Below are 22,522 nucleotides of genomic sequence, written 5' to 3'. Positions count from 1 at the left end.
CAACAGCCACGGAAACTAATGTTGCGCGTGCATCTCAGCCGTCTACTCCAGACCAGCGAGGACCGCAGGGTCACGAGCCATCCAGTATTGTACCCGTCCTTACGCCTTCTGGGCCATTTGACCCAAACCTAAATATGCAGCATCTGGAACTCTTGCACCAATTCCTCACTTCCACATATAAAACATTCCACGCCGAAGGACCTGTACAGTATATATGGCAAGGAACGGTAGTTCGTATGGCCTTATCCTTCCCTTTCCTCATGCACGAGCTGTTGGCAATCTCGGCGCTGCATCTCGCATACACGAAGCCTGACAACGCCACATGGTACCATACTGCATCTACGGAACTACAAACTTTGGCTCTCAACAAGTTCAACAGCGTAGAGAGGGACATCAACGCCTCAAATTGTGGCGCCGTTCTCTTCTTTTCCTTGCTGCTTGCGGTTCATATACTCGCCGACCCTTCTCGCACAGCTGGCCTAGATTCAAACCAGTATCTCGACCACGTCATCGACTGCGTCATGCTTATGCGCAACGTCCCCAAACTCATCATCAAAGACTGGTACCAATATCTGAAGCAGACCGAACTCAAAACAATGTTCGAAATCCAACAGCCTGAGACACCTTACCAAATTCCTCAGCCTTGCCTCGACCTGTCCAAGTTAAACACGAATCCAGACCTGGGAGACCAATCAAGGGACGCATACGAATCAGCGATTGAGAGGCTGCAGTGGGCGTTTGCGGTATCCAAAGTGCCTGATGAAAGACACACAACCATCCGCTGGTTAATGGCGTGGCCCGTACAGCTCAAACCTGACTTCCTCGAAAGACTCAACCAACGGAGACCCGAAGCCTTGATTATCCTGGGATACTTTGCAGCCTTGATGACATTTTATACAGAATGTTGGGCCGTGGGGGACTCTGGTCGCATTCTAATTGAGGCCATATCCTCACACCTCGGACCTCACTGGTCAGAGTGGATGGAGTGGCCGATCTCGTTGATTGCAGCGAGGAACGGTGGCTAGATTAGCATTGCATAGTACATATTTCCGCTGTAGATAAAAGCAACGTTTCATAGTGGGCTATATATATCTGGCTTTTTGTACTCGGATCAGAGGCTTCGTCGTAATTTTCAGTGATTAATGATGCGGAGATCTTAGCCTTGCGCAGCCTCGTCAAGGCGGTGAGGTGACTGCCCCACCTCCCCCAAATTCTGCCGACTGATTTTCTGTTGCGACGTTCTTTGCATAGAGATCTAACTGCTAGGATTAGCACCACAATATTCTCAGTTTCCAGACTTCCGGCTAGCACATTGCAGCATGAACTCCAACATCCCGTGACAGATGCTCCTCGACTGACAGACCACGATGTCGCGAGGTGGACGGGGAAGAGGACGTGGTGGAGGCGGTCGAAAAGGTCCCCTGCCTCCCGAATTGGACTTTGACGACGACGACGACATTTCTCTCGCGCCGACCGAGAAAAAGCCACAAGCACTATTTCCGGTACCGTTTGGCCCTGACCCCCTCTCCCAAGATACATTACCACCAAAAACCACCTTCACAGACAAACAGTCCTGACTGGGGCGCTCTCAAAACTTTTACAGGATATTGATCTCCCCGTCCCTCGCCCGCCGACGTCCCGCGAACTCGCAGCCGTCAGTCGCTACCTATCCTTCCGCACCCGCACTCGCAATGGACCGTACTTTGCGACCCTCGACCCCAGTAGCATTGCGGATGAAAAGACGGGCACAACACTCAAGCGCGCGGGGTTCGATCCGTTCAACGATCAGGACAAATACACGGCTAAATATCACAAGAAGAAGAGGACTTTACCGGACTTGAAGGGGAGTGGGAGAGAGTATGGTACGTCACTAAACCACTCTCCAACAAATTGCTGGGACGCAACGGAGCTTTTTGTTGTGACAAAGGATGTAGGAGAGACTCTGGCTAATCTCCTATCAACTTCTAGCCTTGAAATACTTTCCACAAGAACTCTGGCCCCTCCTCGACCCGGAAAAGAAGAGTCCGCTCTGGCTGTCGGCGGATATCGACGTGGCGACGAATGCCCCGAATCGCAAATCACTGAAGCGGAAGCGAGATGTCCTTGTCCTCGAAGACGACGAAGAAGGCGAAGATGCCTCAGCCAAGATTGCCGACGATGAAGAAAATGACACCGACGACTCGGATCCGCTCCTTTCCGGGTCTCGCCGCGCACGAACGGCGAAGGCAGCAAAGAAGAAGCGTCGGCGCCGCGAGACCGAATCACGCGAGAAGCGCGGTCTTGACGCCGAAGACGATTTCGGGCCGACCAAGAAAAAGGCACGCTCTCTGATAGAGAGCATTCGCGCAAAGGAGAGGAAGCGGCAGAAGCAAGGGTCCGGCGGTGGCGGAGAGTCCGACGACGACGAAGATGACGACGACGACGATGTGCCCGATCCGCAGGAGAACAACGGCGCAGACGGCGACGAGGAGGCAGGAGACGAAGATGACGATGACGACGACGAGCCCGTGGATTCCGAGTTCGAGGAGTCTGACGACGGCGAAGCCGATGATTACAACGCGGAGAATTACTTTGATGGCGGCGAAGGGGATGATGAGGATGGCTTTGCCTATGGCGGTGGTGGCGGCGATGAGGGGGGTGAATTCTAGTCAAGTGCGAGGTAGGGCTAACCTGCTTGGTTGACTCCATCGAGTTTCCTACATTGAGCCACTACAAACTACCTTAATCAGCCTGATGTAAATCCGAAACATAATCATGCCAGCCACAGGTTTGATGAGGCATATGGCCATGTCAACCGAAAGAACGTATCTCGTAGATGGGCAGTCGAGAAAATTGACCGAAAATCAAACAGGTGTGCCGTATGGCATGGCTCATCGTGACACATTCATTTCATTTCCTAGTCCAAGAGCATCTTCAATGTAACAGAGGCATCTCTTAACAATCGTGAAGCGTCGTATCCTCATCACGAGAAAAGGGCAGGTTCATATGGATCACCACCATGTAGTAAACCACAAGGCTACCCACTCGTAGTAGGGATGCACAACTACGCTACATACTTGCATAATCGTAGCCAACGGTCTCTTCTTGGAAGCGCTTCTGTCCTGGACCCTCTTGTGAACCAACCTTGGGTTCCTTTGAACAGGGATTGCATGAACTGTCGGAGCTGTCCAACCCTCGGGGATAAAAGAATGAATCTGTTGCCAGAGCCTTCTGATGTAGGTGTTCAGAAGTAGGAGGCATGTACAAGTAACTGGCCATTCAAGCAACTAGAAGTATCTAGAGGTACTTCTTATATCTTTACTATGTTGTCTGCTCTACAAGAGGCGCAGGATATGGATAGTACTGCATATATGCTAGTAGATGGGGAACATATTTTATAGCGAAGAGACTGGGCAACTGCCACCACCGCGTCGACTTGGAAATTCACCTACGTGCTAGGGTTCTGATGCACGCCATGTAACGCAAGGCCAGACCCCACTTTTCCTCTCTCTAGCTCCCCCACCACATCTCCAATTTACTAAATTTATGTGATATATTTTATATTTTCCATATGTCTCCCAACAATCAGCAACAGCACTGGTGGTTTAGTGGTAAAATCCATCGTTGCCATCGATGGGCCCCGTGTTCGAGTGAGTTCAACCAACAATAATAACGACTTCAAAATTCAAAACTAACAGTTCTCAAGTTCACGGCCAGTGCAATATGCATTCTCTTTTTGCCCTGTTCTTTTTTTTTTGTCGTTCTCTCCTCAGAGGAGTGCAAAGTGTCTGTGTGGGAAGGTGGGGCTTGGCGGCGGCCCAAAAACAGCCGTGACACGCGCGTGACCGACTACCTACCTAGTACACTCGTACAGTCCTCCTGACTGTTATTCTGCCGGCACAGAATGTATGATGTGAATGGGGAGTTTGGCAAAGGTCAAGCAAGGGCTATTACTTTACGTATCTCATTCCGTATTAAGGAGCCGTTGCAGAACAATTGATTGGCTGGTTTGGCTAGCTCTTTCTTTTTCTTGCTTCGAGAGACGTACCTATATGTTGCTTTGTCACCTTGACACCTCTTATAACTCTCGTCTTGCCTCTCAAATGCGATCAAATTGTGATTTCCAAAGAAGCAGGTAGGCAACAGCAAGCAGACAGGCAGGGATGTTGGCATACATGTCCTTCGGACCAAACCATCTGTGGGATGTACTGCCATCGAGTCAAAAGCTCAAAAGATAAGCTTATGCAATTGTTCAATCTGTGCAATCTTCGCTTTGGACAGTCTACAGCCTCCCCACAACCACGCACCCGATACAAAGAAGACTCCTGGATCTCCCAATCCTCCCGGTTTTGAAGCTGCCCCCTGTCAAACTCCCCCCTTCATTGCGGAGGTGAAGCTCTGTGTTATAGCTTGGCGCCGGCTTTCCTTCTAGCCTCCTTCTCTCGATCTCTCAGCAGCCTGCGGAGGATCTTCCCGCTGGCGCTCTTGGGGATCACGTCGATGAATTCGACGCCGCCGGCCAGCCATTTGTGCCGGGCTTTTTCCTTCTCGACGTACTTGATAATGTCACGCTTGACGAGGGCATCGCTTTCCTCCAGTCCTACCGACTTGGCCTTGACGACAAAGGCCTTGGGCACTTCACCGGCGCGGTCGTCAGAGACAGGGATTACCGCGCAGTCGGCCACAGCGTGGTGGTTGAGTAGGCATGCTTCGAGCTCTGCAGGAGCAACTTGGTGACCCTGCGGCTTGTTAGTCCTTACTGCGCTCGCAGTTTCTTGGGAAAGTACTCACCTTGACCTTGATCAACTCCTTGATGCGATCCACCACCCAGATGTGCTCGTTGCCGTTGGGCGACACTCTGAACTCGACTTCGTCTCCTGTCCGCATGAATCTGCCCTCAGGCATGTCGACAAAGGTTTCCATGGTGGCCTTTTGATTCTTGAGATACCCAAGCACGACGCTGGGGGACTTGACGAGGAGTTCACCGGGTTGGTTGTATGCCGTGATTTCGTTGCCTTCGGCGCTCATGACCTTGGCCTGGTATCCGGGGAGCAAACACCCTGAAGAACCGAACCAGATGTCGCGGGGAGAGGTCGAGCACACGACAGTGCATGTCTCCGTGAGACCATAGCCTTGTCGAACCTGCCAGGCGGGAAACTGCGCGGCCAACTCCTCGGCGGTCTCTTTGCCCAGAGGGGCGGCACCGGTAAAGATGGACACGACGCTTGATAGATCGTATTTTCTCGTCTGATCTTGGTTCTTGACCATAGCGATGATGATGGGCGGCACGATGTAGAGAGTGTTGATTTTAAACTTCTCAATCGCCGTGAGATAGTTGGTCAGGTCAAACTTTGGAAGAATAACAACTTGATCGCCGCGGTAGGTGGAACAGTGACAGATGACGATCAAGCCATAGATATGCGACTGAGGGAGCAGACCGAGCGCCACATCACGATAGTTGGGGGCAATTGCGTCGCGGGCGGGCTTGTCATACGTGGAGATCTGGATGGTGTTGGCGATGACGTTCCGATGGGATATCATGACTCCTTTCTGTAATTTCATGTCAGGATCGCTTTTCATGCTCTAGTGCCGCAGAGAACTTACTGGCAGTCCCGAGGTACCACTGGAGTAGCACAGGAACGCGGTCTGCCGTTCACCTTGACCCTTCTCCCATTTGATTGGTTCCAGCGGTGACAGCGACCGGCCTTCCCTTGTCAATTGAGACAGGGTCTTGAATTCCTTGGGGATGGGAGGGTCGTTGGGCATTTCACAAATGTAGACATTTTTCCTGGGAATATTCGACTTGGCTGCGGCATCCAGGGCAGTCTGCAGCAATGGCATCACGGTGAAGAGAACCTTGGACCCGGAGTTGGTGAGTTGGTAACTCAGCTCGTCGGAGTTGAAGGCAGCGTTGGCGGGCGCAGAGATGCCATTGACTCTGTGGATTGCCCAGGTGAGGGTCATGATGTCGATCTGATCGTGCCCCGTGCGTTAACATTGGTATTCCCATTTATAAAACCACATCCAACGAAGGGCTCGACGTACCGTATTCAGTGCAAAAATGCCCACGACTTTGTCATATTCCGTGCCCTCATTGACACCCCAGCCAAACTCTTTGGCCAGTGCGCGAGACAACGAGTCGACATCTTCCTTCTGTTGTCGCGCCGAGACGCTCTTCCCCGTGAGACCGCAGGTGTATGCATCCTTGGACTGGGAGTAAGGGGAGCGACCGTATTGCTCATCGAGCATGAAATCGCATATGGGCACGGTATCAGGGATCTCGGGGAGGGATGGGACCCATTTCATAGGATAGAAGACCATGATGCCGGGAGCGGGGGGATCGTGGACAACCTAAGGATATCAATGACAAAAGAAGAGGAGAAAAAAAAAGTAATCGCCTGCCTGCTGCCCGCCGCACCTCTCGGGGAAGGAATTGAATGACAGTTTCTGGAAAAAGGTGTGTCCTTCTATCCTGACCCTTGGGGGTGCGCGGCCTTCAGAGATGGGGGGAATATCATTATCGGGCTTCCCCCAAAAGAATATACCACCGGACAAGTCAATCATTGGAAATATCTTTGGCCGAGAAAGTTCCATGGGGTTGGTACAAGCAAGAACTGGGGAAGGGTGTACATAGTCAGCATTCGATTACCCGAGGCTCAAAGAAACCCCCCCTTCTAGCCAGTAGTGGTCCAGAATGCCCTGTTACCCCAGAGCATGACGCCTAAAGCTCCTCCTTGGCCGTGCCTGGTTTTCGGCGTTGCCGTAGCTTTGCCCGGCACTTGGCATGCCTTGAGGTAACGGGTAAAGTCGCCCAAGTCTGGCTGGGAGGCACGGTAAATTGGCCGTGGGCCGTGGGCCGCGGAGCCCAACAAATCCCGGTGGACGCCCGGTGGGAAGCCGGTGGCCCAAGCACCAACCACAACGACCTTTTCTCCCCCAAAACCAACTGATTTCGTCAGTGTCCCAAGAAATAAAAGGAAATAAGAGGTGCCCGTGGTCCAAGTGCGGAGACGGAGGTCGATGGTAGTTTCTTTTCTTGGTCGGCGCGTCTGCTTCATGACGCCAACTCGAAACCACCTACAAGTAAGATACGAATACAAAGAGGCTGTCGTCAATGAGGGCGATCTTGGTCTCTTATAAACCGTTCATGCATTGATCGTCACGTAACACAAAAAAAGGGGGCGACCTGCATCTGAACACGGGGAAGGGCATATCCGCGTGCCTGTTCTCCTGTCACACAGCAGGGACAGCCACCCTGCAGCTCTGTCCGACCTCTAGTAGTTGTCCAGCATGCGCGAGGAGCCAATCAACGAAGCCGTTGGAGGTTCTTTGCGCCTGCATGAACTGCACAGGTACACCTTAGTTTCCCTGTGGAATGACACGTCAGATATCAAGGGAGAGCAGACCAGACGCGGAACATCACCACGAATGTATGCGCCTTGTCACGTGCGAGAAATCAATATCTCTGCTCACAAGGCAAAGATGATCATATGTATTGCCCGGTAGACGGCCCGACGGATCTTGGTCTCGACAATTATAACAATTCAATCTCCCCCCGCCAGCTGAGGTCCGTGACTCCTTTCTCCCGCAACAAGGCTGAGATTGCAAAAGGTGTAGATTTGTTTCAGGAACCCCCGGATTTCGTCATCGGAACAACCGTTCGCGTCTATCAAACATGGTACGCATGGGTCTTCCAATCAAACTTCCATGGGGATCCCAGTGACAATGTCCGCCGAGAGATTAAGCCGACGATCGCAATGGAGTTTTCAATTCCATACGAGTACCGCATTTCAGCTCGGACGGGTCAGTCGTATGTATCTGATCTTCCTCGTAGTGTGCTGGAATGTGTATTTCCAACAGCGACGATGAGTTGAAAATGGCAAAAGAGGATCGAAAGTGTAGGCATCCCTTACGAGGCTTGATCATCTCGCCAAAAGGCTGAAGCAGTACCCACGGCACAACGGTAAGATCTTGTACCTCGTACACTCGTACTCCGTACCTAAGTGACATATCCAAAAACGGGCGGGATGACGTAGGAGGCGGAACTGATCAAACAAACAGAAACATCCGCTTTTAATCTCCTCTCGCGCAAATTAACCAAAATGTCTTGCGCTGAAACAAACAAGAACGGAATAGGGAATTTGGGACAGAGTTTTTGCTTTTCTCACGTGCAGCTGGACACTTGGCTTTCTTGCCACCGTTTTGGAATAAAATGATTGAAATGACCGTATCTTGTGTCGAGGCAGCACGGGGAAGTGTCAAAATGCAGGGACCTCCGTGCAAACCTGTCACTTGTATGTAGGTAGGTCTCTTGGTCCCTTATCAAGTAGTACCGAGCTAGTGCAGATGGCCTTCGAATACTCTCAAAGGAAGCTTTACAGATAATATGCGAGGTAGAGTTCGTCAAAGGCAGCCAGCCATGTGCGATCGCAGCCAAGGTACACCAGAGGCCCAGCCCTTGTAGATCATGCCCATGGGGGGGCCTTCCTTGTGACTTGTTATCAACGACTCAACCTCAAAATGCTGATGCTGTGCTCGGAGTAATATGGCCAAGTTGTCCTGGTCTGTAATTGTAATATCGTGGCTGGGGCGTTTAAATCACGCTGTGCAGCTTGCAGCTTGCAGACGCCCACGCCCAGTGTCCACATGTGCCGGGAGACACCGGGAGCGACTGATAAGAGACATCTCCTCCCCATACTCTACAAGGCAGTATCACTTCGCAAAAGAGGCCTTCAACAAAGAAAATCAAGAGGTTGGTTTCCCCGATTTTGGGCATGTGCATGTTTTTCGAACCAACTCGCCAGATCTAGACCTATCTAAAGGCCCAATCAATTGTCATCCTGCTTGCCGCTGACCTTAGTCTAAGTTTGAATCTGGGCTTTCGGAAGATGAGGACCGTGCTGCATGCACGTCAAAATGTACCACCGCATGAGCTTATGTCGGCACACATGACTTGCACGATCTCCCGAACAAGAAGTGTGAACGACTAAAATCTCGCTCTTGCTGTCCCCGCCTCTTGTCAGGGGTCGCTTTTGTAGACGATGCCGATTAGCAAAATATGTTTGGTCAAGTTGTGTAGGGTAGCTGCTTTAGCAAGACATGTCTACGTATATTGCCCTGTGCCGTAAGAGACTGGAGCGGACCACCAGGATTTGACGTACATACTGGGTACAAGGCGAGAACAGCAAATTGGTCCCCGCCCCCGCACTTTGAAGGTGGTGTACCTATGTAAGAAGGCAGGAATTCAATTCACAAGGTTTCATGCTGTTGAAGGGGACCACTAGTCGCAATCGCGCACTCAACCTGGTCAGATACGAGAAGTGGGAGATGAGACATAGCCAGTGATTAGGCACCTTGGCCATGACGATTGCCCGTAAGCGAACCAGTCCCGCCTATCTGCAGAGCTGAAGGGAGCCGGCTATCGAGTGGTGGGCTGTAATTTTCACACATGTTTTTGCCACAAGCTTCTAGAGGGCATTGTGCTCAAACATCCACCTGGGAAATCACAACCCATGTGGGGTCTGCGCAGACGGTGAGGATTCGTCCTGCGCCGTGTCACAATCTGGTGGTGGACTCTGTTCAGCTGAACCCTACTCTTGAGGTCTTGAATGATTCCCGACATTTTCAACATGCACTGAAACGGGCAAAAATCGTGGGCTCGGCATGCTGTGCATTTCTTCAGTTGGTTTCAGACCGGGCCCCTAGCACTGCAGGCGCCACATCGCCGAAGGAACACTACATCATGCACCAGCGGCAACCACAGACGGAATCAAGCCAATCAACAGACAGGTCTGTGGCCGACCATCGGGTTCTGGTGATGGTGTCGCACATGCGGGATATGGAGTATTCCAAGATTTTTAGACAAGTACTGAGGATCCTCTCGTTGTGTTTCATCCGCAATGGACACACAATCCCAAAAGGCCGGAAATGTCGGCAACCATAAAATGTCAAGTCGGGCCAAATAGGCTCCAAATGTGGATCTCAAGGTGGTACGAGGACATAGTTGGTAGGTACTCGATACAGGCAGTGGCAGGCAATTCACCTCGCAGAGGGAGACTTGGACAGGGCGACAAATCGAAGGGTCTGGGGTGAGCGTTTCGGTGCGGAAAGATCTGACTCGAAGGATCGACATGCCTTGCCGCGGCCTAGAAGTGCATGCAGGAAGGGGTCTGTCTGTCTGTACAAAGAGAGTTGCTTCATGCAGGACAAGAAGAGGTGAGAAACATAGACCATTGAGGGTTGGTGACTGAGCAGAGAGGCATGACATTGGCCACCCGTTCACAACCTGCACCCTTTCTCTGGACCACAGAAAGGAAATGGTAAGATGATGGGGATTCAGCCAACGACAAGCTTGAAGCAATTTGACATTTTGAGAGCTAAAAGCCGTTTTGGGCGGAGAAACACGAGGAAAATCTGCGCAGGAACAAGGACAGGAAAAATATCAATGGAGGAAGTCTTGTAGTGACCAGGTATAGGCATCAACAATACCCCGGAATACTCCAGCAGGAATACTCTAGGACGCACATTGTCTGCCACCTCAGTACATAGATAGGTACGGGAGAATATACATAGATACTCGCAGAGCGGGCGGCTGGCAGGATTCGAGGGGCCGGGAAGGTACATTTGGCTGCGGGAAACCACGACAAAGAGGGGACCACCAGGACGGCATTACAGTACTCGGTACATCCTGGTATCTTTTCCCTTGTTTGGCTCAAACAGTGACATTTTTAACCGGGGACGTGGGCGCATTGAAGTGGTGGCTGCGGTGGCGGTAATGATGGATGATGATGGCTTGTTGACCAGGTGCCAGGGCCAAGTCACGGGCGTCACTGACTTTCCCTTTCTTTGAACCCTCGTCGTTCCCCTGCTTGTTGGTGCCTCTCCGGATCAATCAGCATCTGAGTTTCCCAGGGTTTGTCGACGCATTGTCCGCGACGGCCGTGAAGTTCATAAAAAAGGACAACCCTCTAGAATTCCCCGGCCTCAATTACCATTCTACCTCCACTCCATCCTCTTTGCACACACACACACACACACGCACACTGCGACTCTGCTTGTCATGTTGATTGTTGATCCCTCCGTCAGAATCCACTCGTTGTTGTTGGACGGGATCCCACCACGCCAGACCATCACCAGATACGTCTAACTCAGGATCCACCCCGGAAATAAGACCATCGTTTATCACTCGTTCTAACTTCTTGGTCAGTCTCTCCTGCAACTTGCGTACTGCGACTTCTTTTGCAAACACCCTTGCCTCTTTACCCTGCCTTGTCCTTGGCCGCTTTCCCATCCTGTCTTAATGGTCGAATTCACTCGCTAGCATCCACAACTCTCTCTCTTCCTTTAACCCTCGCTAGTCCACTGTTGCTGCTACAGTACATACTGCTGTTAGCCGTTTGCTGCCAACTTCTGCGCGGCCACTCCATTCCTTCATAGGGATTTGTTTCTACCTTTTATTCACTGTTACAACACCTGTTTCTCCCTCCGCCATCTACACTCTGTACGCATAACCTCTCATATGGACGAATAGACTCTCGAAACCTTAGAGCTCCCCGGTCGCATATCTCCTGATTGAGAGATCCAGAAATCTGTGCCCCCTCGATCCACGTCCACGTCCCATGTTCATACGCACACCTGCGCTCGTCATCCTGTCCATCTGCTTCGTCACCTCTCGACAATCTATCTCTCTCACACTGGACTCGACTCAGCCAAAATAATCAGCTCCAGACAAAGACAAAAATAAATAAAAAGTCCCCGTCAGCCATCTTCACTGAAGTCGAGTTGGGGTGTTAGGCGCCTGGGCCGATACTTTTCACACACGAACCTCTAATGCCATAATCGCCTCTTCGAAATATTGTCACGACTGAGTGTACGATTGATTCACCCATCTTTGATGCGTGGTTGAAGAATAACAGAGCATTGCGATGCAGTAAGAGGTGGAATACTTCCCCATTGCCTCAGGCTTACGCCAATCCCTCACAATGGCCACCTTGATACCAATGGACTCCTTCTGGACCGTCCTGGTCTTGTGTACTGCCTTTCTCTCGCTGTGGGTTACGCCATCTCAAGGTCTCGACATTTCTTACTGCTCTCCGGACAACAACGCCGGCAGCTACCAAGGCCGTGAGTAGCTAATACTTCAGATCCCTGCGAAGATGCGAACCAATCACTGACGTCCTAACTTCAGACTACAACGAATTTCAATCTAATGGAGCTTGTCAACTGCAATGTCAAGGTTCTTTTGCCTTTGCGGTTCTGCAGGGATACTACTGCTGGTGCTCCAACTACGTCCCTTCGGAGCAAGAAAGCACGTATAACTGCAATCAGCAATGTCCTGGCTTTAACTCGGAATGGTGTGGCAACACCGACTCTGATCTCTATGGATATTACCTTTTGAGTGCCGGAGTCCCCCTAGGAACCTCTGGTTCGACTGCCGTTACACCGTCTACAACCTCTTCCTCTTCCTCAAGTTCATCTTCGTCGGTTAGTATTGCCACCTCCACCTCCGCCGTCACTTCCACTCCTGCATCTGCATCCGCATCCACGTCCTCCTTGGATACTGGGTCCCCCACATCTTCCCCTACTCCTGGTAACTGGAAAACCTCCCGCTCCTCCTCTTCTGTGGTAACATATGGATCGTCTCAGAGTTCTGATGTGGCTGGCGTTGTGACTTGGTCAAGCGACAGCTCGATGAACCCAGTGGACCCCGCTGTATGATAACCCGATTTCTTTGTCGCTGCTCTGTATCAAACCCGGGACCAAACCCCAACATTCAAACTCGCATGCAGCCCTTTGGTGCCAAGCTGACAGATCTGGCAGTCTCCCACGACCTCTCCTCCGTCGATGACGAGTCCAAGCTCGAGCAATGCAATGCCCACCGACATATACACAAGTGTCACCACTGTAACAGGTGAAGTTCGCACGGTGGTTGTGACGCCATCCGCAGCTGCGACCTCAGATGCCACACTCGGTCAGAGTTCTACCCAAGGCAGCGGCGTTAGTACCGGCAAAGTCGTTGGCATAGTGCTTGGCGTGGCTTTGGGCATCGGCGGCTTAATCGGCGGCGCAGTGTACCTCTGGTTTCGCAAACGTCACAAGAAGTTACAGCAGGAGCATGGACCGGAGACGGCGTACGTTCCTCGAACGGGCGACAGCTCGCCCTCCAACAATGTTCCATCACGGCAAGTTAGTCAGTTGTCGTCTTCAGGGTTATTAGGGACCAAGATTCCCCGCGTCAACACGTCAGGTTTGACTTTGGCAAACGATCTGCGCAGTGTCGACACTAGCTCGACGGCTTTCGATCGTCGTAGCCTGGGCACCGATCAGAGACTGAACCCATATGCATTGTACATCCACGATGAGAGTCGCCTTAGCAATGTGTCTCTGCAAGACAACCAGGATTATTCCAGGCAGTTACGGGTGAGTCTCAGTTCTTCGGTGCCATCTTGTTTTCCCCCGCTGACTTGCACATAGGTTGCAAACCCTGACCCCTGAATCACCAATACCATGGTCTAGATCTGGGCAGGTATCACTAATCTTTAATGAAAAATCGCACAGCGGACAAAAGGAGAGGAATGTGCGCCTCGAGGAAACGAAGTCTACGATGAGACGAGATGTCGCCATAGCGACCTGCAACAGTTGGTACACACAAGCTTGAATCGGGATTGGAGGCGTTTTGCAGGCGCAGTGTACATTTTAGCATAGCAAAAGACGGCGCATAGCCTGGGGATACGCAGTGAGGACATGTACGGCATTCGGATCAGGGCGTTCGATCTATGGGAAAGGGCACCTTGAGCAGGACACCGGGTTAATGCCCGTGGCGCCCATAGGAGCGTCGAAGCATTTTTGTTCTCATCAAGGCCCAGGGCGGGAACATTGGGCACCACGTCGATCTGTACAGGACCTGGTCTAAGTTCCTTTTCGCCAGGTCTACTTGTAGGTTTGGGCTGAGGAAGGCAAATGGGTCGATATAGATGAAGACAAAAGTTGGTTCCCCCATTTTTCTCCAATTTTGAGGCGGTGTGGTGTAGAGGCAGTGAGGGAAGAATTGATGAAAGCCGGTCAAGATGGGGAAAACGTAATCAGACGGGTAGATGGTTGACACCTAGTTGATGCCCAAGGTCCACGCAAGAATGGACAAGGCTGTGCCCCCGTGTCTGCGCACGAGCATTTTGTTTCGGCTGAAGTTTTGGCTCCTCGGGCTTCGGCCCAGCCCGTAACCCAGAGTTTGGGTTCCGTGACACTTGCAACGATGCAGGGGCGGTGAAGCCGTTGTGCCTCGTACACAGTACTGAGTTCTCCGTCATGCAACTGTTGATAGGGGCAAATACCATGGCGTACCATCTTGCTCCGAAAATTCCAGAAGATGGGTACTTGGTAGTTAACAGTCGCCTTGTGGGCAGACAGACAAACAGCCCAGGCGGCGGTTCGTATCGGTGCCCAAGGCTAGGTACCTTGGTACCCTAAAAAAGTACATTGGTACCTGCTTTTGACGTACTTTCCCGGCACCTAGGGAACTACTAGGTAACTACTATGTACCTCGTAAAGCCAGTGGCCACAGTTCGATGGCCCCCCGCGCCCACCCACGGCCCCCTCGATCAGGTCTCGTGCTACTTCCTTGGTTTTTTTCCTGCTCTCCCCCCAATCCACCAAATGACACCCTTTCGACACCAAAATGCCCTTTGATCTCTGGCGGGTCATTGGGCTCGTGTGCATAACACTACGTCACCTGCCCTGTGCCAGTCCACTGCCAGTTGCTGTCCGTCATCGCCCTCGGAGCGACCAGTGACGGCGGTGGTGGTGGTTGCTCCTCTTTCTCTGGCTGTGTCCTGTCGCTTGCAGAGAAAAACTCGAGACTGACAGCGGGGCGACCACCAGTAGCCGGCTCGAAAGAGACTGTGGGCTTTTGCCGCAAAGAAAAAAAGCCCTGTGTTGTGTATTGGTGAGCATGCGCCTCTGCTTCTCACACATGCACATGTCCCAGTTGGTAGTCACAGTCGAGTTGCAGTCCAAGTCCCACCTAAAAACTAGGCTCAACTCCCCCCCAGCCGGCTCATTCTCACCTCACCACCTTCGCAATAACTCAACAACCCCCATCGTCCTCTGCTTTCTTCTCTCACTTCTCTTTCAACGTTGGTAGCTTGCAATTGTTCTTTTGCTTTCTTCGTGTTGTCTCGATTGGCTGCATCAGCCTCTCCTCTGCAACGATACACTTAACGGCCTGCATCCTTTGACCAGTCATCCATTCAGCAGACTCTGCCCGCACCCCCTCACCAGCTTGCCAACTCAGCGAACCGCACCCGCCTGACCTGACCCTTTTGTGTCCTGACCGTCGACTTCAAACCCCTAGCCAGCCCTGTCATGGCAGGACGTCGTTACGCCGACGATGTGTCCATTTATGAAGACCGTCGAGAAAGCTATGGTACACGGAATGGTCGCCGATACTACGATGACCGTTACTTGGACGAAGAGGTAGACTTTCGCCGCTCCACACCTGTCCGTGAGCGAGAAAGAGAAACAATCGTACGAGAGGAAGTCCGTGAGCGGCCAGGGTCCACCCCTGCTTTCTTACAAGAGGGTTATGGTCGAACCACCGCTGGTCCGGTGGTGCTTCGAAAACGAGAACAGGAAGACTTCGAGTTCGCTGCTCGACCCCGTCGCCGGTCCCCTTCCCCTCAGCCGGAGAGAAGAGTCGAAAAGGAGGAGATCATCATCAGGAGAGACGAGTCCGAGTCAAGGCCGCCTCCACCTCGAGTAAGAGAGCGGGACGTCGACCGTGAAGAGATCATCATCCGCCGAGACGAGCGGGAGCCTGAGCGAAGACTTCCACCTCCCCAGCGTGATCGAGACCGCGAAGAGATCATCATTCGTCGAGATGAACGAGAACGAGAGACGCGGCCACCACCGCCGAGGGAAGTGAATTCTTCCCGTGAGGAGATTGTCATCCGCCGCGATGAGAGAGAGCGCGAGGTGCGACCACCACCGCCCAGAGAGGTCAACTCTTCTAGGGAGGAAATTGTCATTCGCCGTGATGAGTCTGATCGACGTTCTCGCTATGACGATTTTGACGATACAATGTCTCGTCGAGGTGACTTCGACCGAAAGTCTGTCCGAGGGGACGTCGACAGGCAAGAAATCATCATCCGCCGTGATGAGCAGAATCTTGACGCCCGCCGTTACGAAGACTATGCTTTGGCCCGCCCCAAGTCACACGAACGAGCTAGGTCTAGGGTACGGCGTTCCAGCAGTGCTTCGAATGATGAGATCATCATCCGCCAACAAGAGCGAGATGGACGCAGTGGCACTCGCAACCAGCAGGAAATTATCATCCGCAAGAGCTCTCGGTCTCGGTCTCCTGCTACATCGGTGACCTCAGCTCGCACTGCCCCTGCGCCTCTGCCTCCTCCAGAGCCCCCAGTCATCAACGCTCCCACCATTCATCAAGAGGTTATAACACATCATCGCCATATTGATCACGGCTTTGAAGTTGCTATTCCAACTCGACCACGCGTAATTTCACGACCACCATCGCCACCAAGCCCGCCTCTCCCTCCTCCACCACCATCTGTACGAGCTCGATCAGAAGAACGTATCGAGATCAGCAGAACCCAAACCCGGAATGGTCGCACTGAGAACGAGGATATCGTGATAGATCGTAGGGACGGTCCGGCGAGCCCGAAGAGCGTTGCACCGTACACGCCCCCGCCAACACGTGATCCATATTACGACGCTCCACCCGCTCGGCGCGAGGTTTATCGAGGCTATGAAAGGGATGTGCAGGAAGAAGCAGAGTACTATAATGCCCGTGCCATGGATCGGGCGTACGTCGGCGAAGCCTACCAAGGAGCGACCCGTGACTGGGAGATCGTCGATGTACCTCCGGGGACACGTCGTGTGCGAATGGATGGAGCTGGTGGGGCGAGTCAGGAAATTACCTGGCAAAGGTACAATGGCGTCCGAAGAAGCAAGTTCATGCCGGATGGAGTTGATGAACGTTACGAAAGCGCGGTTGCGAGACCGCTTCCTGCTCCAGCACCTGTGCTCCCTGCACCGCTACCTGCGCCGATCCCGGTTCATCCCCCAGCTCCGCTGCCTTCAGCGAATGGAGAGATTGGCCGTCGGTATGGGAAGGAGCGGAATCCCAAGGATGGATTGTGGACCGAGGTGACCAAGGATCTTGTTGTCAAGGAGGCGATTCAAGAAATGGGATATGAGTATGAGGAGACGGATGACTTCTACTACATCATCGCATATTTGCGTTATGTGAGTTTCGCATCGTCAAAGATCTTGTTGGTTGGAATGCTGCTAATGGTGTACTAGGAAGATATTGCTCGTCTGGTCGGTCTGTCGGATGATATTCGCAAAGAGCGACGAAAGCGGATCAAGGAGATTGAGTGGGAAAATCGAGTCCTGCCTCCGGCTGTCGAAGAACCGTTGCCACGCCCTCTGGCCATCGAACCCCCACCACCACGTCACCGCCCGGAGTGGGATCGAGAAGAAGAGCGCTTTATTGAGCGGGAAGTCGTCTACCGAGGAGGCCGGCCACCTCCACCACCCGGATGGCGACGTTGAATTTGAGCAAGCGATCTAGATTCGAATTTACGGAGAAACGATGTCCAAGATGCCACACGACGAATCAAGTGGATACGAATTTCTTTTGTTTGGTGGTTAGCATTTTAGCAAGCGTGGGTTTCCTTGCCAGCAAAGAAAGAAAACAAGAGAAATGCTCTATACCGATATATGAATCTCTCCAGGCTGAGAAGAGGATGGATACGTTTGGTGGTAAAGTGGACTTTGTCGTACTCGGTGTCTAGTCCTCTGGTTTTCACGTGTGAACGATATGGATGAGAAGATACGGCCACGAAGAAATCATGATGACGGTCTGATGATGAACTCTTGTCTTTTGTCGCGTAAGGATGCCCGTCACAATAGTATATTACCATTTGCCATTTCAGGGGTATCGTGGTCTTTGTTCTCGGAAACATGTCGCAGCTCGTACTCGATGGATAGCCATCTATCCTCTGTGTGGTAGCCTACTATTGCCTGTAGTCTATAAGCCCGACCGAGTATGTAATGGTGTGAGATCCGCCGTGGAGGATCTTCGGGAGGAAGGAAAGGATCGTGGCGCCTGCCGATGAACGAGTCTACACAAGTACAGGGCAGCCTTGTCACGTGACTACACAGCCTTGTCTGCCCCTCGATGAACCTTCTCTTTGCAATGAGTAGATGGCCTGATGGTCTGGCCGCCAAGCTCGTCACAGTAGAAGTTCATGCGTGCTTACTCTTTGACTCAGCCGTTCACATGCCATTCACCAGCCCAACGTGCATGACGGAACATAATGTTGACGGTTGCTCTGATATGTAGTGTTGCTACTGCGTTCGTGCTTTATCTTCTCATATCCTCATTCTCAAAAAGGCGTCGCCATGCCATCGCCGCAAAGCAGCTTGGCTGTCGGCCGGCACCCACAGAATACACCCCTGATCCACTGGGGCTGGTGAACTTGGTCAAAACCCTACGGGCGAATAGCAAGAACGAAGTCCTTGAGTATATTCGAGGCGTGTTTGACGATGTGTCGCGACGCAGGAACAAGACAGTCTATTCTTATGACACGAACATCCTGGGGGACCGGGTCTTTGTCACGTGTGACCCACGGAATATCCAGGCCGTGCTGGCTACTCAATTCAAGGATTTCGAGCTGGGCAAGATCCGCAACTCGGCATTTGCTCCATTGTGAGTTGACTTGAGAGCGTGACACGGAAACGAGGCTGAACCTCTGGTGACGCTGGAAACAGACTTGGCCACGGCATCTTTTCAGCCGACGGGAAGCAATGGGAGCACTCCCGCGCTCTTCTTCGACCGCAATTCTCGCGTGATCAGGTCAAGGACCTGGGTCTGGAAGAGAAGCACGTACAAAACTTGCTCAGAGCACTTCCTGTGCAAGCCGACGGGTGGACGATCACGACCGACATTCAACCTCTGATTGCCCGGTTCACCATGGACTCGGCGAGCGAATTCCTCTTTGGAGAGAGCACCAACATCCAACTCTCTGCACTTTCCGACGAGACCGCGGCAAAAAATGCCGAAGACCGTGCCTTTGTGGAAGCTTTCGAAGCCTGTCAAGACCGCATGGCCAAGGCTCTCTTGCTGAACGAATTCTACTATTTGGTCCTGACCAGGAAGCACAATGAGGACTGCCGATTGTGCCATCGATACATTGACCGATTCGTGCACAAAGCTCTCGGCCGCGGCGGTACGAAAGAACTTGTCGAGAGTGGCAAAACGGAAAAATATGTCTTTCTCGAGAGCCTGGTCAACGAGACCAGAGATCCGATCGAGATTCGTGACCAACTCCTGTCGATTCTGTTGGCCGGTCGCGACACCACCGCTTCGTTGCTGAGTTTCTTGTTTCTCATGCTGGTCCAGCACCCCGAGATATTCAACAGGCTGCGATCAATCATTGGCGAAGACTTTGGAACCTTTGAATCGCCCAGAGACCTCACCTTTGCCAACCTGAAGGCTTGCTCCTATCTGCAATGGTGCATCAATGAGACCTTGCGGCTTTTTCCTAGCGTCCCTCTCAACGGACGGCGATGCACTAGAGACACCAGCCTGCCTTTCGGGGGCGGTGAAGATGGTCTTTCCCCCGTTTTCCTACCGGCCGGTACGGAAATTGCCTATTTGGTGTATGTGATGCAACGACACCCCGACTTCTGGGGCCCCGATGCCGACACGTTCAGACCGGAGCGGTGGCGGAACCACAAGTACGGATTTGAGTATCTCCCCTTCAACGGTGGACCGAGGTAGGTGATTCCCAGAAACCAAATTAACGACTTTGCGAAAAATCCCTCCCAACGCCAGTGCGTATGCTAACATTTTTGGGGGAACCCCAGAATCTGTCTCGGACAGCAGTTTGCCCTGACAAAGGCCGCCTACGTGACCGTTCGCCTCCTCCAGCGGTTTGACAGGCTCGATGGGTCGAGCGTGCCCAAGGGCCCGATTCAATGGGCGTTGACCTTGACTGGCAAGCCGAAAGATGGGGTTCGGTTGCGGCTGCATGCTGCTGCTGAGGGCTAGAAAGCCAGGCTGACTGAGCCGGGGCTGACTGAGCTGGCGCCTTTGAGCTGGCCTGAGCTGGGTTGAGGTGAGGTGACTTGAGGTGAACTTGAGAAAAGTGTCATCTAATGTCTTGTCTTGTCACGTCCTGTTCCGGGGAGAGCCTAGGCATACTGTCATGCATCATATTGTATATCATCACAATATGGTTACCATGATTAATTGGTTGGTATTTTTCATTGTGACGAAGAAAGAGGCGAAGAGACAGAAAAGAACAAAGGAGAAAAAGAAAAAGAAATGCTTCAAGTATACGAGGTACAGGCACAGGTACAAGTACATACATACATACACACACGTGTAGGTAGCCAAGTAGCCGAGAGAACCCCCCGATTGATACAGCGGCTCCATCACAGGGGTCATTTAGCTACCCACGTACCTCGTACATGGGGAGTCCTCTCTGCCCTTCTTGTCTCCCTCCTAGAGGCCCTCCATTCTTCTTTGGCACCATTCTGCTCAGGAGTGAATCATATGAAGGACTTGGAAACCCGCTTCGTAGAGCAGCCCCATCCATTCACTACCTTAAGTTAGAGCGTGCGTCCTTGAGGGAGAGAAACATAAGTCATTGAAAGCCACCGCCGATGATTGAGATATACAGTGTGTGCTGGGACGGACCGGATAACAGGAACAGGAGACCGAAACTCCTTTTGGTGTTAATGAGTCTGCGAATCATAAACTCCTTGTTTGCCTTGCGGGGGCATTTTGAGGTACTGTACAACGCGCGATACAGTGTACATCTAGATCCAGATCTAGATCTAGGTCGAGCGATACAGACCCGTCCCTGACGGACTGCTTCTTCCCACGCTCGTGATAAGTGGCGTGCGCGTCTTTGTGCAGACCCAAACAGGCTCACACGGGGCTCTTGGGATAGTGGTACTCGGCTTCGCGACGACTTCCCGTGTGGTCACCTTCCTCCTCGTCCTTGATCTCGACGCTCGTGCTGACGTAGATTTGTTTGTTGGTGTTGAGCTCCTCCTGGCTGGAGCTGTCGTTGGCCCAGAACGTGTCGGTGACGCTGCTCATCTTGTCCTTCCACCGCCGCGTCTGGCCGCCGCCACCTCCAGAGACCTTGGTGGGGAGGTGTCCCATCTCGATGTCCCCGTTGGTCGCGCGGCTGGCGCCGTGGTGGGTTCCCATGCCAGTGTTGCCAGGGCCGGTGCCCGGTTTGCCGTAGATGTGGCTTCCGTAGTTGTACCCCGGGGGCATGCCGCTCTTCCTGGACCCATTCTTGCGCGATGTTTGTGCTTCTTTGGCCTTCGAGTACAGGCCCGGACAGCAGCCCACGATGATGGTAACCGCCGACTCGACTATGGCCCACAAGGCAAGCCACGACGAGGACGGGGTGCTATGACCCTCTGTCTTGACTCCAATCTGCACAACTCGGATGGTGGCGAAGATAATGCAAATCAAGCCCACGCAAAACAGAGCGCCGATTCCGACCTTTTGCGATTTCGGCCGTTGTAATTTCCAGATCAGACGTAGGGGGAGGAACATGACTGAAAGATCACATCAAGTTAGCAAGATGGACACGCTCTGACCTAGTAGAGATGACTCGGGGCTTACTGAAGAGGTCCGACAAGACGTCTACCGCATAGGCGAAATATAGTGAGGCGATCTGAGCCTGTACATCCCTGTCCTCGGAGCACAGCCCTGGCGTGAACCATGCGTGCATGCTGTGACAGCTGGTGAAATCTGTAATGACACAGCCAATCAAGGTCTGAACGGCACAGTCAGTGGTTGAAGCAACCCGGGATCTTTGTGTAGAGAGGACAGCGCTGGGGAGAGAGAGAGAGGGTATTCAACTGGGTGGAAACTTACCACGATACAAAACCCTGCAGCCGCCCACCAGAGTCGCATGTACATCGGAATGCCGGTCATCAGTCGGCGATAGAGACACAGAAAGGCGAATTTGACCGAGTATAGCGTAAACCAGAAGATCATGGTGTTGGCGAAGAAGATCTTGATCATGAAGAGAGAGTCGGACAGTATCTCCGGATATACTGGTATCTTGCCGGATGATGCATCGGTGACGCGAAACATGACGGGCGTTACGACGATGTACATGATAGTGAGGGAGAGGAAGAAGAGGTAGGCAAGCACAAGAAAGACATCCTCTGCCTGGAATCTTTTCGGTTGTCGCACTCTCACGAGCGCCCTTGCTAAAAAGACAATGCTGGTGACCCCAATCATGGCATATGCCACTCCCAGCAGCGCCCTCTCAGAGACATAGTTTTGGGCGGACGACATGATGGGAGACGCAAAGCGATGCTGGAGGTTGGTAAAGATGCTGGAGTTGGGCACACCCCAAGCATGAGAAGACAGCGATACTTAGTGGGCGGCCAAAGAGCAGGGTGGGGAGAAAACGCGGCCTTCTCTCAAATATGGGAACAATGTATGTACTCGGTACGACATTTTCTCTCCTTGCAACCGTCT

General features: G+C 52.5%; 7 protein-coding genes across 7 annotated transcripts; 5 read left to right on the top strand and 2 right to left on the bottom strand.

Annotated features, from left to right (window-relative positions):
• Nucleotides 1-260: 260 nt before the first annotated feature.
• AYO21_07906 (hypothetical protein) lies at nucleotides 261-1,025 on the top strand (the record flags this gene model as incomplete). The annotated part of the gene is made up of 1 exon (XM_022657859.1): nucleotides 261-1,025. One exon carries the CDS (start codon nucleotides 261-263, stop codon nucleotides 1,023-1,025), a length of 765 nt encoding a protein of 254 aa, XP_022509886.1.
• A 342-nt stretch (nucleotides 1,026-1,367) lies between these two features.
• Nucleotides 1,368-2,648, top strand: AYO21_07905 (hypothetical protein; the record flags this gene model as incomplete). The annotated part of the gene is made up of 3 exons (XM_022657858.1): nucleotides 1,368-1,502; nucleotides 1,604-1,862; nucleotides 1,969-2,648. 3 exons carry the CDS (start codon nucleotides 1,368-1,370, stop codon nucleotides 2,646-2,648), a joined length of 1,074 nt encoding a protein of 357 aa, XP_022509885.1.
• Nucleotides 2,649-4,382: 1,734 nt separating this feature from the next.
• AYO21_07904 (hypothetical protein) lies at nucleotides 4,383-6,300 on the bottom strand (the record flags this gene model as incomplete). Its single annotated transcript, XM_022657857.1, has 4 exons — nucleotides 4,383-4,718; nucleotides 4,771-5,529; nucleotides 5,584-5,952; nucleotides 6,025-6,300. 4 exons carry the CDS (start codon nucleotides 6,298-6,300, stop codon nucleotides 4,383-4,385), a joined length of 1,740 nt encoding a protein of 579 aa, XP_022509884.1.
• Nucleotides 6,301-11,960: 5,660 nt separating this feature from the next.
• AYO21_07903 (hypothetical protein) lies at nucleotides 11,961-13,473 on the top strand (the record flags this gene model as incomplete). The annotated part of the gene is made up of 4 exons (XM_022657856.1): nucleotides 11,961-12,102; nucleotides 12,167-12,690; nucleotides 12,799-13,398; nucleotides 13,453-13,473. 4 exons carry the CDS (start codon nucleotides 11,961-11,963, stop codon nucleotides 13,471-13,473), a joined length of 1,287 nt encoding a protein of 428 aa, XP_022509883.1.
• A 1,866-nt stretch (nucleotides 13,474-15,339) lies between these two features.
• Nucleotides 15,340-17,550, top strand: AYO21_07902 (hypothetical protein; the record flags this gene model as incomplete). The annotated part of the gene is made up of 2 exons (XM_022657855.1): nucleotides 15,340-17,241; nucleotides 17,299-17,550. 2 exons carry the CDS (start codon nucleotides 15,340-15,342, stop codon nucleotides 17,548-17,550), a joined length of 2,154 nt encoding a protein of 717 aa, XP_022509882.1.
• A 767-nt stretch (nucleotides 17,551-18,317) lies between these two features.
• On the top strand, nucleotides 18,318-20,053 carry AYO21_07901 (hypothetical protein; the record flags this gene model as incomplete). The annotated part of the gene is made up of 3 exons (XM_022657854.1): nucleotides 18,318-18,709; nucleotides 18,772-19,779; nucleotides 19,870-20,053. 3 exons carry the CDS (start codon nucleotides 18,318-18,320, stop codon nucleotides 20,051-20,053), a joined length of 1,584 nt encoding a protein of 527 aa, XP_022509881.1.
• An 885-nt stretch (nucleotides 20,054-20,938) lies between these two features.
• AYO21_07900 (hypothetical protein) lies at nucleotides 20,939-22,336 on the bottom strand (the record flags this gene model as incomplete). The annotated part of the gene is made up of 3 exons (XM_022657853.1): nucleotides 20,939-21,585; nucleotides 21,653-21,806; nucleotides 21,908-22,336. The coding sequence occupies 3 exons, from the start codon at nucleotides 22,334-22,336 to the stop codon at nucleotides 20,939-20,941; spliced, it is 1,230 nt and encodes a 409-aa protein (XP_022509880.1).
• Nucleotides 22,337-22,522: the final 186 nt, after the last annotated feature.

Source organism: Fonsecaea monophora (assembly GCF_001642475.1).
Source record: "Fonsecaea monophora strain CBS 269.37 chromosome Unknown Scaff64, whole genome shotgun sequence".
Lineage (NCBI taxonomy): Eukaryota > Fungi > Ascomycota > Eurotiomycetes > Chaetothyriales > Herpotrichiellaceae > Fonsecaea > Fonsecaea monophora.
The sequence above is the reverse complement of the archived record's forward strand: the minus strand, read 5'-3'. Positions and strand labels throughout refer to the sequence as shown.